Source organism: Musca autumnalis, unplaced genomic scaffold, assembly GCF_047663935.1.
Source record: "Musca autumnalis isolate F117 unplaced genomic scaffold, ASM4766393v1 scaffold_5, whole genome shotgun sequence".
Taxonomy (NCBI): Eukaryota; Metazoa; Arthropoda; class Insecta; order Diptera; family Muscidae; genus Musca; species Musca autumnalis.
Window position 1 is genome coordinate 54,328,027 of NW_027412088.1, and position 19,518 is coordinate 54,347,544.

The window sequence follows — 19,518 nt, forward strand, 5'->3', positions numbered from 1 at the left end:
TTCGGGTATGCGGGGTATATGGCGAGCGGCCACAGCATTGATTATGTCTTAGAACGTGTTTTCCGCTACCCGAACATCAGACGGATGGGGCAGATGCCTGAAGCTGCGAGTAGTCAGCTCTCTGAAACTTGGTCAATTAGCTTTCAATGATTGATAAATTTGCGATGTTCAGAGGTGATGAAATCGGGCGGTCTGTTGATGGGGACAATTATAGGAAGATGGTATGATCCAAGAGACATGACGGGTTGCCAGGTGACATCATTTGTCAGACCAAGTGACACGACGATGGTTATGTCTGGCAAACTGTGTCACTTTCCGCTAATTCTGATAGGGGCGTCCTCATTGAACGAGCAAAACGTAGAGCTATAAATCTGCTCAGCCTGCGCTGTACCCCTCTGGTCGTTTCCGAGGGCCGAATGCCACAACTCATGATGTGCATTAAAGTCCCCCAAGACCAGACGGTTATGACCTGTACGTTCAGAAACTCTACCTCGGCAGTTCAACACCTGACTACTACCTCCCCATACATTCCATGTACGAGTCATTAGAGCCAGGCTGAAGCGAGATAGGTCTGTATTGAACAAACTGGGGCAATAGTAAAGCTAATCCCCCACCTCCACTTCTGGTGCGATCGTTCCTTAATAAGTTGTTACCATCACAACGCTGTAAGCTGCAGTTGTTGTTGAGTTTGGTTTCTTGCACCGCAGTTATCTTGATATTCTTCCGACTTATGAATTCCACTATTTACTCGATCTTACCTCGGACTCCATTGCAATTAAATTGAAAAAAGGATGCATTTTCTGTGATTGGAACAACAACGGCTGGTGTTAAATGCTGCGTGTGTGGTTGCTGTTGAGAGGGGAGTGCGGGCAGGTTTCGTAATCTAACGACAACGACTCGCTGGGGGCCGTGTTCACGCAGCATGCAGCAACATAGTCCCTTCGTAGTCCCAGGCATGGACAAGTCCAGAGCAACCCCTTAGATGCACCCACTCTTGACATCTATTGCACCGAAGTTTTGGTGAAGATGTGGATGTGACAAACCTGATTTTCCTCTATCCCGGCACGGACCAAAAGAATCCAGAGCAGGCATTGAGGGTTATGCTGCTCCCAGCATAGAAAAACGATACAAATACAAAAATATATACACTGAGGTGGAAGCCGCTGGCCGGAACCCGGATGTTTTGTGGTTCCGGGCCAATACCGTACGACAGAACCCGCTGCCGTGGGATTGCTGAGACGAAGTGGATCATAGCAACGTACGTCAGACCTGTACAAAGGAGTCGCAGTCATTAATTGTGAGAAAAAGGAATTAGTTCCCTTACTTTGGAAAGGCAGTAATTTGACGCCTGTAGTTGTGGCTGAAGGAGTTTACATTGACATAACAGCCTGTTGTGGAAGGACATAAATGAAGGGAATTGAAGGTGTACCAAATGGAGTCGCGATTTCACTGCCTGTTTCGAAGCAGTATAAACGAAGTTGTGAAAAAGGCTGCTGATTCCCACTCAAATCCTCTACGTCTACAGACGACCTCTTGAAGAGGTTTAATATCTACGGAAGACTTCTGGAAGAAGTCTTCTATTTAGAAAAGGTATCTGAAACCCGCATTCCATGTACGGAAAACCTTTTAAAGGAATATTGAGAACGCTTCTTGAAGAGGTCTTATATCTAGAGAATACATTTTCAAAAGTGTTCCATCCACAGGAAGACCATTTAAACTAGTCTTTTATCTACAAAAGACCCCTTGAAGGGATGTGCTGTCTACAGAAGATTTTTATACCCTCAGCATTTATGCTAACGAGGTTATATACACTTTCATACGGGCAATATGCGCCTGATAGAAAAAAAATAGTTTTAGACCCCAAGTAAGTTTTGGACGAAATCCTTTTCAGACAATTTGGAGTCGATTTAGCAATGTCCGTCCATCTGTCTGTCTGGCTGGAGTGCACGATAATTCTCGAACAAATTTTGGCTTTCGTAATATTTTGTCCAAACTTAGTTCGAAAATGAGCCATATCGGTCCACTCCTTCAGGTACCTCCCTCACAAAATTTTGAAAATGTTCGGAAAAATTGTGCGCACAATAATTCTTGAAGAGAGTAACCGATTTGGTTCATACTTTGCACATCGTAATATTTCTACGAGACATATATCAAGTTCGAATATATGTCAACTACTTCGGGTACTTCCCATACAAAATTTCGGAAAAGTGCAGTTTAAGACCTCCTCTCGAATCCTTTTGATTTTTGTTGTAACAACTTGTATTCGCTGCCCCCATTGCGACGATATAAGTTTTTTCAGGGGCAAATCCATTCTTCCTAAGAAAATGGCCTGAAAACTGTAAAAACCCGAGAGCGCGGTAACTCTCGAACGGATATACAGATTCGATCCAAAATTTGTCAATCGCCATATCGGTCCACTATTTGGGTACCTCCCCCACAACAGTTCAAAAATTGTCGCTAAAACTCTCGCAGGATAACTCTCGAAGGCAGTAACCGATTTAGTCCATACTTTGGCCATCGTAATATATCTACTAGACATAAATCTGGTTAGAATATGGATTATATATGTCAACTCCCTCGGATACCTCCCACACCAAATTTGGAAAAGTGCAGGTTAGGACCTTTTCTCGAATCGTTTTGATTTTTCTTGCAACAGGTTGAACTCAGGGCGCCTATTACGATGGCACAAGTTTTTTTTCAGTGGCAAGTCCATAGTTCTTGAGAAAATGACCCGAAAACTGTAAAAAAACCCTACTGCCAGCATGTGCTGTGGCTGGTGCGCAAGACAACTCCCGAACCGAATACTGCGTTGGTCCACACTTTGCATATCGTAATATTTCTTAGAATATTATGAAATTCGAAGATGGTGCTTATAGGTCCACTCCTTGCGGTACCTCCCCCACAAAAGTTCGAAAATGTTCGCTAATATGCTAAGCGCAATATCTCATAATCGGAGCAACCGATTTGGTCCAAACTTTGGACGTCGAAATATTTGGTCCAAACTTAGCTTATGTTCAATAGTGGGACCTATCGGTCCATTGCTTAGGGTACAACTCACACAAATTATCAACATTTTTGTTAAAGTGCGGTTAAGGGTCTGTTCCAGAATCTTAAAGGAGTCCGAATATGATTGATTTTTGGTATTGCCTTCACAAGATCCTCCGTGTGATTTCAAATACATATTTGTATTGAAATCTTAATAGGGTATACAAGGTTCAGAACCGTCGCACTTAACACCACATTTTACTGTTTGTAATTTCTTTTGAATTTGTTTAAATTATAATTAAATGAAATTAAGATAACATTTATTTATTCTTAAAAAACTTTATGGCAGCGTTCCGTAGAATTTAGAAAAAAAACATTTCCCTATAAAAACAAAAATTCTGTGTTATCTGAAAAAAAAATACTTTATCAAGTTTCGATTTAGTGGCTTGACATGCATTTCTTAAAGATATTGGCATGAAAGCTTCTTTCAATTTTATTTTTTTTAAATCGTTTACAGATATTACAAATTTTATACATAATTAATTACACATATATATACACATACATATATGTATGTATATGTATGTAAGTAAATGCTGGATACTCAACATTCCACCATGCTGGAATAGTTACAATTTAAACTATTCAAATCGAAATACAACGAAGGTGGACACTGGAAACTATGGGCAATGACATTGTCACAATAATAGAATTTACCGCAATCTTGGGCATCGCGTATATATCCCACCTTGCCTTGACATTGCGATGTACCACTGTTGGCAGCAGCAACAACATTTGTGTTTGGTTTTTTACCAGCAACATAGACAACATCATTACTTTCCGGCTTCTTAGCTATTTCGCCGTTCGCAGGTTTATTTGCTGTTAACGTCTCCGTATTCAATGGACGATAAACACCACCATTTAATATGTTATTGATGACCGTTAACAGAGGATATGGTTTTTTGCTACACACACCACGGAAATCATCCGATTCAATGGACCAAACCATAATGCCACCCAAATTCTCCTTCACCACATAATAAGCTTTCAACGCCAGACTTTTTTCATTTTCATAACCAATCCATTGACGATCGTTGTAGGCATATGGCACCTTTTGATCTGCTTCCCATTCCAAATTCCAGAGAGATTTTTCATTTTGTAATTTCTCACAGAATTCATTGTAACCAACAACACCTGGCTCCACAGAATATTTGCCGGCCATTCCACGACCAATGTGTGCATCGCCCACCTGGTGATTATTGGGATTTTCCAGTGTGAAAGAGCGTCCATAAAATGGTACACCCAAGATGAGTTTTTCAGGAGCGGCACCTAGAAAGAAAGGATAAATAAAGAAAGAAGAAATGAAAAAGGATATACAGAAGTAACTTTTCCTGAAAAAAGTATCTACAGAAGCACCCTTTCTTGAAGAAAGGGTCTAGAGAAGCACCCTTTCTTGAAGAAAGGGTCTAGAGAAGCACCCTTTCTTGAAGAAAGGGTCTAGAGAAGCACCCTTTCTTGAAGAAAGGGTCTAGAGAAGCACCCTTTCTTGAAGAAAGGGTCTAGAGAAGCACCCTTTCTTGAAGAAAGGGTCTACAGAAGCACCCTTTATTGAAGAAAGGGTATACAGAAGCACCCTTTCTTGAAGAAAGGGTCTACAGAAGCACCCTTTCTTGAAGAAAGGGTCTACAGAAGCACCCTTTCTTGAAGAAAGGGTCTACAGAAGCACCCTATCTAGAAGAAGGGGTCTAGAGAAGTACGCTTTTTGTAGAAATGGTCTAGGGAAGCACTCTTTCTAGAAGAAGGGGTCTTGAGAAGCACCCTTTTTTGCAGAAATGGTCTAGAAACACCCTTTCTTGAAGAAAGGGTTAACAGAAGCACCCTTTCTTATAGAAAGGGTCTACCGGGTCTAGAGAATCACCCTTTCTAGAAGAAGGGGTCTAGAGAAGCACCATTTCTTGAAGAAAGGGTCTACAGAAGCACAATTTCTTGTAGAAAGGGTCTAGAGAAACACCTTTCTTGCGGAAAGGGTCTAGAGAAACACCCTTTCTTGAAGAAAGGGTCTATAGAGGCACCCTTTCTTGAAGAAAGAGTCTATAGAGGCATCCTTTCCAGAAAATAGTGTCTACAGCAGCATCCTTTCTTGTAGAAAGAGTCTAGAGAAGCATCCTTTCTTGAAGAAAGGGTCTAAATAAGCATCGTTTCTTGCAGAAAGGGTCTACAGAAGCACCCTAGAAGAAAGAGTCTATAGAAGAACGCTTTCTCGCCAAAAAGGTCTATAGTAGAACCCTTTCTTGCAGAAATGGTCTAGAGAAGAATCCTTTCTTGAAGAGAGGGTCTACAGGAGCACCCTTTCTAGAAGAAAGGATCTAGAGAAGCATCCAAGCCAAACAGGTCAATAGTAGAACCCTTTCTTGCAGAAATTGTCTATAGAAGCAGCCTTTCTTGAGGAAAGGGTCTAGAAAAGCACCCTTTGAGGAAAAGGTCTACAGAAGCACCCTTTCTAGAAGAAAGGGTCCATTTAAGAACCCCTTCTTGTAGAAAGAGTCTAGAGAAGAATCCTTTCTTGAATAAAGGGTCTACAGAAGCACCCATTCTAGAAGAAAGGGTCTAGAGAAACACACTTTCGTGAAGAAAGGGTCTACAGAAGCACCCTTTCTTTCCGAAAGGGTCTACAGAAGCACCCTTTCTTTCCGAAAGGGTCTATAGAAGCACCCTTTTTTGCAGAAGGGGTCTAGAGAAGCACCATTTCTTGAAGAAAGGGTCTACAGAAACACCCTTTTTTAGAAAGGGTCTACAGAAGCACCTTTTCTTGAAGAAAAGATCTACAGAGAAGCACCCTTTCTTGAAAAAGGGGTCTACAGATGCACCCTTTCTAGAAGAAAGTATCTATAGAAGCAGACTTTCTTGCAGAAAGGGTCTAGAGAAACATCTTTTCTTGAAAAAAGGGTCCACAGAAGCACACTTTCTTGCAGAAAGGTTGTACAGAAGCACACTTTCTTGCAGAAAGGTTGTACAGAAGCACCCTTTCTTGAAGAAAGGGTCTAGAGAAGCACCCTTTCTTGAAGAAAGGGTCTAGAGAAGCACCCTTTCTTGAAGAAAGGGTCTAGAGAAGCACCCTTTCTTGAAGAAAGGGTCTAGAGAAGCACCCTTTCTTGAAGAAAGGGTCTAGAGAAGCACCCTTTCTTGAAGAAAGGGTCTAGAGAAGCACCCTTTCTTGAAGAAAGGGTCTAGAGAAGCACCCTTTCTTGATGAAAGGGTCTAGAGAAGCACCCTTTCTTGAAGAAAGGGTCTAGAGAAGCACCCTTTCTTAAAGAAAGGGTCTAGAGAAGCACCCTTTCTTGATGAAAGGGTCTAGAGAAGCACCCTTTCTTGAAGAAAGGGTCTAGAGAAGCACCCTTTATTGAAGAAAGGGTCTACAGAAGCACCCTTTATTGAAGAAAGGGTCTACAGAAGCACCCTTTCTTGAAGAAAGGGTCTACAGAAGCACCCTTTCTTGAAGAAAGGGTCTACAGAAGCACCCTATCTAGAAGAAGGGGTCTAGAGAAGTACGCTTTTTGTAGAAATGGTCTAGGGAAGCACTCTTTCTAGAAGAAGGGGTCTTGAGAAGCACCCTTTTTTGCAGAAATGGTCTAGAAACACCCTTTCTTGAAGAAAGGGTTAACAGAAGCACCCTTTCTTATAGAAAGGGTCTACCGGGTCTAGAGAATCACCATTTCTAGAAGAAGGGGTCTAGAGAAGCACCATTTCTTGAAGAAAGGGTCTACAGAAGCACAATTTCTTGTAGAAAGGGTCTAGAGAAACACCTTTCTTGCGGAAAGGGTCTAGAGAAACACCCTTTCTTGAAGAAAGGGTCTATAGAGGCACCCTTTCTTGAAGAAAGAGTCTATAGAGGCATCCTTTCCAGAAAATAGTGTCTACAGCAGCATCCTTTCTTGTAGAAAGAGTCTAGAGAAGCATCCTTTCTTGAAGAAAGGGTCTAAATAAGCATCCTTTCTTGCAGAAAGGGTCTACAGAAGCACCCTAGAAGAAAGAGTCTATAGAAGAACGCTTTCTCGCCAAAAAGGTCTATAGTAGAACCCTTTCTTGCAGAAATGGTCTAGAGAAGAATCCTTTCTTGAAGAGAGGGTCTACAGGAGCACCCTTTCTAGAAGAAAGGATCTAGAGAAGCATCCAAGCCAAACAGGTCAATAGTAGAACCCTTTCTTGCAGAAATTGTCTATAGAAGCAGCCTGTCTTGAGGAAAGGGTCTAGAAAAGCACCCTTTGAGGAAAAGGTCTACAGAAGCACCCTTTCTTGAGGAAAGGGTCTAGAAAAGCACCCTTTGAGGAAAAGGTCTACAGAAGCACCCTTTCTAGAAGAAAGGGTCCATTTAAGAACCCCTTCTTGTAGAAAGAGTCTAGAGAAGAATCCTTTCTTGAATAAAGGGTCTACAGAAGCACCCATTCTAGAAGAAAGGGTCTAGAGAAACACACTTTCGTGAAGAAAGCGTCTATAGAAGCACCCTTTCTTGCCGAAAGGGTCTACAGAAACACCCTTTCTTTCCGAAAGGGTCTACAGAAGCACCCTTTCTTTCCGAAAGGGTCTATAGAAGCACCCTTTCTTGCAGAAGGGGTCTACAGAAGCACCGTAGAAGAAAGAGTCTATAGAAGAACCCTTTCTCGCCAAAAAGGTCTATAGTAGAACCCCTTCTTGCAGAAATGGTCTAGAGAAGGTCTACAGAAGCACCCTTTCTTGAAGAAAGGGTCTACAGAAGCACCCATTCTTACAGAAAGGAACTATAGAAGCAGCGTTTCTTGCAGAAAGGGTCTTGAGGAAAGGGTCTACAGAAGCACCCTTTCTAGAAGAAGAGGTCTACAGAAGCACCCTTTCTAGAAGAAGAGGTCTAGAGCAGCACCTTTTTTTGAAGAAAGGGTCTGGAGAAGCACCCTTTCTAGAAGAAAGGATCTAGAGAAGCATCCAAGCCAAAAAGGTCAATAGTAGAACCCTTTCTTGCAGAAAGCGTCTACAGAAGCATCCTTTTTGCCGAAAGCGTCTAGATAAGCACCCTTTCTTGAGGAAAGGGTCTACAGAAGCACCCTTTCTAAAAGAAGAGGTCTAGAGAAGCACCTTTTTTTTAAGAAAGGGTATGGAGAAGCACCCTTTCTTTTCTTGAAGATAAGGTCTACAGAATCACCCTTTCTTGTCGAAAGGGTCTAGAGAAGCAACCTGTCTTGAAGAAAGGGTCTATAGAAGTACCCTTTCAAGAAGATAGGGTGTACAGAAGCACCATTTCTTGTAAAAAGGGTCTAGAGAAGCACCCTTTTTAGAAGAAAGGGTCTAGAGAAGCACCCTTTCTGGAAGAAAGTGTATAGAGAAGCACCGTTGTTTGAAGAAAGGGTTGGAGAAGCACCCTTTTTCGCAGAAAGGGTCTACAAAAGCACCCTTTCCTGCAGAAAGGATGTACAGAAGCACACTTTCTTGAAGAAAGGGTCTACGGAAGAACCCTTTCATGCAGAGAGGCCTTTCTCGCCGAAAAGGTCTATAGTAGAAACCTTTCTTGCAGAAAGGGTCTATACCAGCACCCTTTCGTACAGGAAGGGTCTATAGAAGCAGCATTTCTTGAACAAGGGGTCTAGAGAAGCACCCTTTCTTGAAGAAAGGGTTTAGAGAAGCACCCTTTCTAGAAGAAAGGGTATATAGAACAAACCTTTCTTGCAGAAAGGATCTAGAGAAGCACCCTTTCTTGAAGAAAGGGTCTATAGAAGCACCCTTTCTTGAAGAAAGGGTCTATAAGAGCACCCTTTTCTTGAAGAAAGGGTCTACAGAAGCACCCTTTCTTGCAGAAAGGGTCTAGAAGAACACATTTTTGCAGAAAGGGTCTTTAGGAGCACCCTTTCTTAAAGAAAGGGTCTACAGAAGCGTCCTTTCTTGATGAAAAGGTCTATAGACCTTTTAAAGGAGTCTTCTATCGACAGAAGTCCTCTCGAAGGGATTTTCTATTTACAAAAGTTTTTTTTTTGAAGGGCTGTTCTTCATACTGAAGACCTCGTAAAGCGATCTTTTGTCTATCGACGTCATGTGGAGGGGTATTTTATCAATAGAAAACTTCTGAAAAGGTTTAATATCTATGTGAAAACTTCTTGAAGGTACACCTACATAATTTCTCTTATGCTTCTTAAAGAGGTATTCTATTCACAGACAACCTTTTGAAGAGGCCTTCTATCTACAGAAGACCCCTTGAAGAGGTTTATGTCTGTAGAAGATGTATTAGCGAGATGATCTGTTTAGAAAAGGCCTCTTGAAAGGGTATACCATCTACAGAATTTTTTCTACAGATGGCTGATTGAAAGAATCTTCCGCCTACAAAAGGCTTATTGAAGGCTTTTCTATCTGCAGAAGACCACTTGAAGGGATGTTATGTCTGCAGAAGACCTTGCAAAAGGATCGAAGGCAGGTTGAAGGGTCTTTTATCGAAAAGAAAAGTTCTGAAAAGATTTAATATCTACGGAAGATGAAGGTTATTATACATACATAACTTCCTTATAGAGGTCTTATATCAATCAAGGATCTTTTAAAGGGATATTCTACCTACAGACGACCTCTTGAAGAGTTATTCTATCTACAGAATCCCACTTGAAAGAGTTTTAATTCTGCAGAAGATCCTTGAAAAGGCTCTTGAAAGGCTTTACCATCTACGGAAGACCTCTCTCCTTCTATTAACCTCTGTGGATCTATTAAATCTAGTGAGCTAATTTCCAATAATGTAAATATGCTGTTAAAGATTCATATCGCACTTACCTTGACTCAACCAATACTTGACAATAGCATCAACATTCAATTGCTTCGCAAGTTCCGTTGTATCACGTGGACCCGGATATAAAGGAGCATTGATACCCACAACCGGATCCCAGGGGCCATGTAAATCATAAGCCATGACATTGACAAAATCTAGATATTTCATCATTTCTGGTATGTCATAGGATATTTCAGCGGAAGCTTTTATTGAGCCCACAGCTGCCGTCAGCAGATAACCGAATGGTTCCAAACTAAAAAAATAGAAAATAGTTTAGAAACAAGTTTACCTCATAAAAGTTCTTGTTTTCTAACTTACCCCTCCTTTAATTCCTTAAGCAACTGCAAATAATTCTCCCGATCTTTATTTTCCAACTTGTGACGTTGTCCGGGATACTCCCAATCCAAGTCGATGCCATCAAAACCATATTTTTGTAAAAATTGAACAACAGATGTAACGAATTTTTCCCGCTTCGCCGCATCAGCAGCTACTATTGAAAATTTCTTTGAGCCTTCATTCCAACCACCCACCGCAGCTAATGTTTTCAATGTTGGATTCTTCAGTTTTAGAGCATTAAATTTGCGCACATTTCCACGACCATAATTATCTTCCAAATCCAAATAGGGGTCAATAATTCGTAAATCACCACTTTCTTCTATGCCGAAGAAGGCGTACATCAGATGGGTACACAGGAATGGATCGATGTGAGTTTCGACATCAAATTTACCCGCACCTTGACGATATGTTGACCAGGTACCATGATAGCAAACAACATTTTCTGAAAAAATGCGAAAAATATTTAAACAAATCTGTAATAAAAGTTTAGAGCCACCATCTATATAACCCCAATTCTCTATAAGTTAGGTTATGTTGAGGGTTGTGTATTGTGAACCTCATGATGCAGATGAGCTTTTGAAGGCATCTCTGTCTATAAAATACATCTTAAAGGGATTTTCTAGCTTCAGAAGACCCCTTGAAGGTGTATACCATCTATAAAAGAGCTTTCAAAAGTGTCATCTTCCTAAATGAGTCCTCTGGAAGGGCTCGGCTATGTGCAAAAGGGATTTTCTGTTTACAGGAACCTCGGTAAACCTTTTTCAGTAGCTTTTAAAGATATACTTTTGTATATAATATTGAGACTTTTAAGGAGATAGAGATACTTCCAAAGGACTCTGCTCAAGACATGGCATCTTTGTCATCGTCCCAAATGCTGTCTATCAACGCTACCATCTTCTTATCTCTCTTATCTCTGCTTTACATATGTGGATGACATGAGCAGAAAACTTCCTGAAGGTTATTGTATCTACAGAAGTCCTTTGAAAGAGACATTTATCTACAGAAGACATCTTCCATCTACAAAGCACCTCTTGAAGATGTTTTCCATCTATAGAAGATCTCTTTTGTCTATAAAAAGTCTTCTTAAAGAGGTCTTCTATCTACAGAAGACTTCTTGAAAGTTATTATATCTACAGAGAAGGTTCTCTCTCTACAGAATACCACTTGAAGGGGTCTTATATATACGGAAAACCTCTGAAGGAACCTTCTATGTACAGAAAACCTATTGAAGAACCTAAAATGTTTCCTTATCTCTTTTCCAGGAGGTGCCAGTTTGATCTTTAAAAACTTTATACTTATCTCTCACTATCTGCTTTCTTTCTTGAAGGTCGTTTTATGTATATACAGACGACATTTAAGGGAATGTTTTATGTACACTATTTATATGAAGAAAAGACAAAATTTTTTAGTTTTCCGTAAAAAAAAAAATTAAATTTTTTTTTAAGCTACATGAAAGATTTTTGGTACATAGATTGGGAAAAAAATCCCATTCTTAAATCTGTTCGAGATACTAATTTTGGTTGTTGCGCGCAAAAGTTATGGCGGTTTCAATTCTGATAAAAAGAAAAAAATCTTTAAAAGACTCTAATCATTATATTGAGAAACTCTCTTAATTAGGGGCTCCCTACATACTATATGTTTACTGAGGTCCCATAACTTTACTGAAAAAGTTGTAAATTTTCGCGGAAATTAGGAAAGCATTCAAAACAATTGGTAGTTTACAACTTGTTCTAATAAAATTCAAGCTGTTTATGCATCTGAAAAATATATAAAAAATATGTACGTAATCTAAACATCGCGAAGATTCAAATGAAACCAAAACTATACAAATCCGTTTAGCGGTTTGCATATTATAGCAAAAAACAAAAAATATATTGAGGAAATTTATAAAATTTTTGTAAGAGAAAATATTTATTAAAATTTATTTTGTGAGTTAGTTGAACAAAATGTAAGAAAAATAGGTCGGAGTTTTTCTTCTATTTTAGTTAAATTTCACGCAATAAATCACATGTTTTATTCTAATCACTTCTCGAAAACACGGTAACATCTAGCAGAAGATATGGATATCTTTCAAATAAATGTTGGGTTCCTTTAAATGGGGTATAATCTTGAAATAAAATTGTATCGGGTAATGTTCATTTTGAAATGCGTGTAAATCGCGAAATCCTCAAAATCACTTGATGCGCATGCGGTTTACCAATACAGCGAATTCTTCTCTTTTAATTTGTACACATTTGCCAGGATTTACTTTGGCCGCTAAAATGTAGCATCGTCTGCAGTTTAGTGTGCAACAAACTGTATAACGCTTATATTTTGCACAAAGTGCATACACTTTTTATGCGCATCCGATTTCACTATCAACCGTGAAAAAATACATCGATCTAAACATATTTCTATAAAATCCATCAAGAACCGTGGATGTAGCATCACCCAGTATTTTTTGGATAAATCGGATACAGCTCCCATGCCACAAAATTTTTTAAACCGCTGTTTTCGCACAAACGCGAGTGATGATTCACTTTCTTCATTGAAATGGAAACGATCCACATAAAACGCGAATTAGTCAGCGATATTTTGAAAAACATTTTTCGCAAATTTTTCAATTTTTGCAGTAGCCATTTCCGCCGTTCTAGTAGATGGATTTTTACGATCTGTGATTCATATGATCCGGATCGTCGAAAAACTAAAATATCGCGGGGTACTAGCACACTCAAAACGATATTGTAAATACTGTACCCAAAAAATAGGTTTTTTAGAAAAAAAATCGCACTAAATTTTGGCCTTTGGCAGTAGATTACTCTGCTGCTGTGTGGGCTACATACTCAATATACATATCAGATTATGCGAAATCGCGAGTTCTTTAATCCTATAAATGGTTTTTCGAAATACCCGAATGCGCGTCCCAGTTACATAAAAAATACAAAAAACACCTGAAATCCGGCTTCAAAATGTCAGCATCCATAAAAGGTGGATGCAGTGGAAATTTTGGAAAGTGATACATTAGAAGTGTAATCTTCATTTTGTATTCTCCTACTTTTACTTTGGACAGATGTGCGTCATTTGAATGGTTTAATCAGAAATCGAATATCAATGTAAAAAACCTGTTTAGCTTCAACGTGTTTTTACCTATGTTTTTTCCTTTACGCGGTCGTAACTACCGCGTAAATTATTTTTTTTTTGCTAAATTTTTGAGCTTTGTACAAAAACATCTAAATTAATCCAGCAATAGTCATAGTTACTGGTAAACTACAATAGTTCGCGTATTATAATAGTGCAAACCTTGGCTTCATGGAAACTAAAAAATTTTGACTTTTCCTCATATACACTATCTACTATCTACAGATCACACCTCGAAGAGATTTTCTATTTACAGATGTGCTCTTGAAGGGGTCTTATATTTACGGAAGAACTCTCGAAGTTTTTTCTGTCTATAAAAGGTTTCTTAAATCGGTCTTCTGTCTAGAGAAGACCCTTGACGGCATATTCCATTCACTGAAGACCTTTTAAAGTCGTCAGAATAAGTCCTCTTGATGGGATCTTATATCTAAAGGAGACCCCAGGAATGGGTCTTTTGTAAATAGATGGCTTCTTAAAGAAGTTTTATATCTATAGAAGTTCTTTGTTCTACCTAATGAAGATCTTCCGATGTTTTTTTTTATCTGCAGAACACCTCCCACAGGTTTATTCTGTCTATTGAAGGCATATGGAAAGGTCATCTATTTCTAGAAAAATTTTTGAAAGGGATTTCTATCGGCAAAGTAACTTTTGAAAAGGTCGTCTATCTGGATGTTTGGGTCATTATTTCGGAAAAAATTGGCTAGCCCACGAGACATGTCGCTTTGCAATGTTGTTGTTGTAAAAGCCTTTGAAATGTTTATATGTTCGTTTTTTGCTTAATCTGGCCCTCCATGTCTAGGAATGTGAGTAGGTTTGGCAAGGCGGTTGAAAAGGTTCAGTGTGTCGTGCGGGTCTGTGCTGCATGCTGGACAGATGTTTTGCACGGTTCCATCGATCCTTGCCCTATAGGAATTCTGGCGTCTGCACCATCCCGGGCGTAGTTGATTCAAAACTACTCTGGTTTGTCATGGCAGCTGACGTTCCTCCCGTTGTAACGCAGGACCTCTCTTTCTAGATTATGAAGATCCGCCATACGGTGATTAGAATGACACTCCCGGTAACAAGTGAGCAAGCACTGCAACGAAAGCATGCCATTGTATTGCTGTACTAGAAGAATCTTTGTCTCCTCATGTACATAGTCCACTGAAGATATGAGGAGGCAACCTGTTACAGCTTTGAACGATTTTTACATAGACCTATCGTGCTGTTTGTGTTCAAGAAGGTTTCTTTATCTGCACCCCAAGTGCTGCCGGCTAGGGACATGAGGACCTTGTCCATACATCTGAGCTTGTCGCAGATAGCTGTGGCATGCGCGGACTACATGAACATGCTGTCGAATGTGACCTCTAGATGATTGGGGTAGGGTATGATCGAAATTCTGCTACCATAGACCATGATCCAGATCAGTGCTCACCTCCGCACTCCATGTGGTGAACAGAGCGGTCGTACATTTTATCACAAATTAAATTAAAGAAGGTAACCGATGCCAAGATTTTACAATCATCGGCATGCGTGACAATACGTCTGGAGGGTGTGGAATACAGGAAAAGTGGAGGATAAACCGTTCCGGAGATATTATCCCATCTTGGGGAACTTCCTGTTCGAAGCTCTAGGCTTCGATTTCTTATTTCTGACTGGGGTCGACACATATAATCGATTATCCAAAGTTTCAAACTTGACCGGTGGGTTGTCTGCTCGATGTCCTCAAACAGCGTGGGGTGCTGGATAGTATCAAAGGCTTTTGATAAGTCAACCCCCGCCATCATTGTTCTATCACACGGCTTGCTCCGGTTGAGTCTTCGACTAATATATGTGGAGATGGCGTGCAGCGCTGTTGTCGTCCTGTCCTTCCTACGGAAGGAGCCATGTTGATGATCGGCAAATGGATATCTATTTCTGATACATGGGAGGAGTAAAACCTCAAGAGTTTTGATGTGAGAACAAAACGCGATTTACCTTTGTTGACATCCTTGTCTGGTTTCAGTAGCGGGTCCACCCAGCCCATTTTCCAAACTGTAGACCATTTCTAAAATAAAGGGCGTTTCTATTGACCCTCTCTGAAAGAGAGGTAACTTCTATTCAACTTTTTTGAAAGAGAGGGTAGTTCTATTGATCCTTTCTGAACGAAAGGGTGCTTCTATAGACTCTTTCTGAAAGGAAGGGTGCTTCTATAGACCCTTACTGAAAAAAACGTTGCTTCTATAGACCTTTACTGAAAGAAAGTGTGCTTCTATAGACCCTTTCTTAAAGAAAGGGTGCTTCTATAGACCTTTTCTTAAAGAAAGGGTGCTTCTATAGACCTTTTCTTAAAGAAAGGGTACTTCTATATACCCTTTCTTAAAGAAAATGTGCTTCTATAGACCCTTTCTTTCCCGAAGGAAAGGGTGCTTCTATAGACCCTTCCCGAAGAAAAGGGTGCTTCTATAGACCCTTCCCGAAGGAAAGGGTGCTTCTATAGACCCTTCCCAAAGGAAAGGGTGCTTCTATAGACCCTATCTTAAAGAAAGGGTGCTTCAATAGACCCTTTCTTAAAGAAAGGGTGCTTCTATAGACCCTTTCTTAAAGAAAGGGTGCTTCTATAGACCCTTTCTTAAAGAAAGGGTGCTTCTATAGACCCTTTCTTAAAGAAAGAGTGCTTCTATAGACCCTTTCTTAAAGAAAGGGTGCTTCTATAGACCCTTTCTTAAAGAGAGGGTGCTTCTATAGACCCTTTCTTAAAGAAAGGGTGCTTCTATAGACCCTTTCTTAAAGAAAGGGTGCTTCTATAGAACCTTTCTTAAAGAAAAAGTGCTTCTACGGACCCTTTCTTAAAGAAAAAGTGCTTCTACGGACCCTTTCTTAAAGAAAAAGTGCTTCTACGGACCCTTTCTTAAAGAAAAAGTGCTTCTACGGACCCTTTCTAAAAGAAAGGGTGCTTTTATGGACCCTTTCTAAAAGAAATGGTACTCTCTACAGACCCTTACTGAAACAAAGGGTACTCTCTACAGACCCTTACTGAAACAAAGGGTACTCTCTACAGACCCTTACTGAAACAAAGGGTACTTCTATAAACCTAAAAGAAAGGATACTTCTATAGACCAGAAACAAAGGGTACTTCTACAGACCCTTTTTGAAAGAAAATGTGTTTCTATAGACCTGAAACAATGGGATTTCTACGGACCCTTACTGAAACATAGGGTGCTTCTATATACCCTTTTTGAAGGAAAGGGTGCTTCTATATACCCTTTTTGAAGGAAAGGGTGCTTCCATAGACCCTTCCCGAAGGAAAGGGTGCTTCTATACACCCTTCGGGAAGGCAAGAGTGCTTCTAAAGACCCTTCCCGAAGGAAAGGATGCTTCTATAGACCCTTCCCGAAGGAAAGGGTGCTTCTATAGACCCTTCCCGATGGAAAGGGTGCTTCTGTAGACCCTTCCTGAAGGAAAGGGTGCTTCTATAGACCCTTCCCGAAGGAAAGGGTGCTTCTATAGACCCTTCCCGAAGGAAAGGGTGCTTCTATAGACCCTTCCCGAAGGAAAGGGTGCTTCTATAGACCCTTCCCGAAGGAAAGGGTGCTTCTATAGACCCTTCCCGAAGGAAAGGGTGCTTCTATAGACCATTCCAAAAGGAAAGGGTGCTTCTATAGACCCTTCCCGAAGGAAAGGGTGCTTCTATAGACCCTTCCCGAAGGAAAGGGTGCTTCTATAGACCATTCCAGAAGGAAAGGGTGCTTCTATAGACCCTTCCCGAAGGAAAGGGTGCTTCTATAGACCCTTCCTGATAGGTTGTTTTCCCAAATCATTGCTGTTGTAATAAGTGCTGAGATAACATTATCTATAAGATTTTCCAAACCTACCTCAATCCTTCACTTTAACAGTAATCTTTATTCCAAATTTCTGGATTCTAGCTCTATCCGTTAAACCAAATCCAATTTGTACCAAATAAGTACGAATTTTCAAAACTTCCTTAATGCAACAGGTCTACAATAAACATAATTTCATATTGCAGGATTCCACCGCAACCCATTCACCTAAATCCAAATTGTACTAAATTTAGTACCATTTAGTACTTTTCGTACCCATAAATATGATTTTGCAAAACTAACTGAATCCTTCTCTTCGACTGTAATCGTAATTCCAAATTTCAGGATTAACCCAAATCTAAATTGTACCAAATTTAGTACCACTTAGTACTTTTCGTACCCATAAGTACGAATTTCTAAAACTACCTCAATCCTACACTTCAACTGTAATCTTAATTCCAAATTTTAGGTATCTAGCTCTATCCGTTTACAGCTCTATCCGTTTACCCAATTCCAAATTGTACTAAATTCTTTTCGTAAGCATAATTAAGACTTTCCAAAACCATTTCCTTACATCAAAATTACTTCCCAACCTTGATGTTCATACCAAATTCCAAGATTGTAGCTATAGCCTTTCAAAATATACAATTGGTACTAAATTTAACAACTTTTAGTACTTTTCGTATACGTATAGGTCTAATTTCCAAAAACCCTTTGGTACATCTTTCCACCTCTCATTCAGTGAACCTCATTCCAAATTTCAAAATTATAGCTCTTCCGTTTGCCTAACACAAATGGTACCATATTTAGTAGCATTTAGTACTTTTCGTAACCTTATAGGTCGAATTTCCAAAAACACAGCCTTATCTCACCCCTACACACCGACAGCGACCCACAGTCAAAAATTCAGCTTTCTAGCTTCAGCGGTTTCGTCTGGGCGATGATATACATGTCACTCACTCACTCATCACTAAGGGGTAGTTTACGCTATATGTAAATGTCATATGACATGAAATTTTTCATCGTTATATATTCGCTAATATGTGTAATATTGGAGATTTTCCTTACGCCATTTACTCTGTGCGTCCACACCAGCAAAAATGTAAAAAAACTACGTCTCCACATTGCCTCCGTGGGTAAATATGGAATGTTTTTATTTCGTGTCATATGACATTGATAGATAATGTAAACTACCTCGAAGCTCTTTTATATGTATAGATGAATATTGATATGAGAGAAGTCTCTCTTGTCCCTTTGGTGATGTTTGTTAGTACATAAATATGTATGTAATTATTCAGGTATTCCCAACATGTTGCCTCAAATTTATTTAACATGAGTATGGAAATGGGTGTTGACTATAGCAGAATATTTGAAAATTGTGAGAAATAAAGAGGCTAGAACATGACGAAGAGGTCTATCAACAATATAATCCCTTCAAAAGCTGTAATATAAAAGTGGAGAACTTGACATGTAGTAGGTGTATTTATATTTTCTTCTCGAGTTATTGTAAAAAAAAATATTCACGTATTGCAAACATACATATGTAAATCCGATTTTAACGTTCATGAATACAATAATTATCGGTTAAATGCATCCGAACCTTTTACGATATAACAAAGTAAAAAATGTACTTTGTAAGCATTTTATTCATATGCTAGGATTTTGAACCGCTTACGACTTTAAAATGAATAAATAATAAGTATTTTTTGTATCTTCTCATATCAAATTTTTTTCTGGAACTTTTCTCAAAACACAACTTAAACACTTTATTTTTCTACATCATTTTCAAAAACATACTTCTTTGTTTCGCTGAAACGGATATTGTTTGCTGCGATATCACTAAAAATGAAGTCCATAAAATGAGTTTTAATAACATTTCTTGTTAACTTTTTCCAAAAACACGGGTGAATGTTTTGCCGATTTTTTTTTTGTAATAATATCGTTTCGCAATTGATTTACACTCTGTTTCGACTGAATCCAATTAAGTGCAAAAGCTTGTATTTATAGGTCCGGTAGGTGGTGGAACGAACACTCCTTTTGAGACAGAAGACCATTATGTTGTTGTATTTATTTACCAGATATCTTCTACAAATATGTATATATTTTTTACGCTATTTCGATACCAACAATCGATGCCTTAACAAGACAAGATATCAGAAAAAATATAAAAATATATTTGATAAGAATATGGGAAAGTACAAAATAAATACCATACCGTACTATGTAAGTTTTGACATTCATTCATTCATTACTAAATGGATCTTTATGTACATATGTATTAATAATATATAAACATCCTTAACATGAAAAAGTCATCTTAGTCATTTGTGATTAACAGTATCTTCTTTGGAAGTTCAACTGTTGGCCATCATTCACATATCTCATAGGTACTTCTGATTTTGTAAGTGCAGTAGCATAATTTTAAAGATAAGATAATAATACATTTTTTTACAATTTGATTTTGTAAGAATGGGAGAATTTTATATAAATATTTAACCAACAGATGAGTGGTCAATAAACCTTTGTTTT

General features: G+C 39.1%; 1 protein-coding gene across 1 annotated transcript; it reads right to left on the reverse strand.

The window, feature by feature from the left end:
* Positions 1-3,416: 3,416 nt before the first annotated feature.
* Positions 3,417-19,027, reverse strand: Cht8 (Chitinase 8). The gene is made up of 4 exons (XM_073989079.1): positions 18,787-19,027; positions 10,076-10,535; positions 9,763-10,010; positions 3,417-4,314 (listed from the first exon to the last, which is right to left on the reverse strand). Exons 1-4 carry the CDS (start codon positions 18,863-18,865, stop codon positions 3,590-3,592), a joined length of 1,512 nt encoding a protein of 503 aa, XP_073845180.1. The 5' UTR covers positions 18,866-19,027; the 3' UTR covers positions 3,417-3,589.
* Between the last annotated feature and the right edge of the window lie 491 nt (positions 19,028-19,518).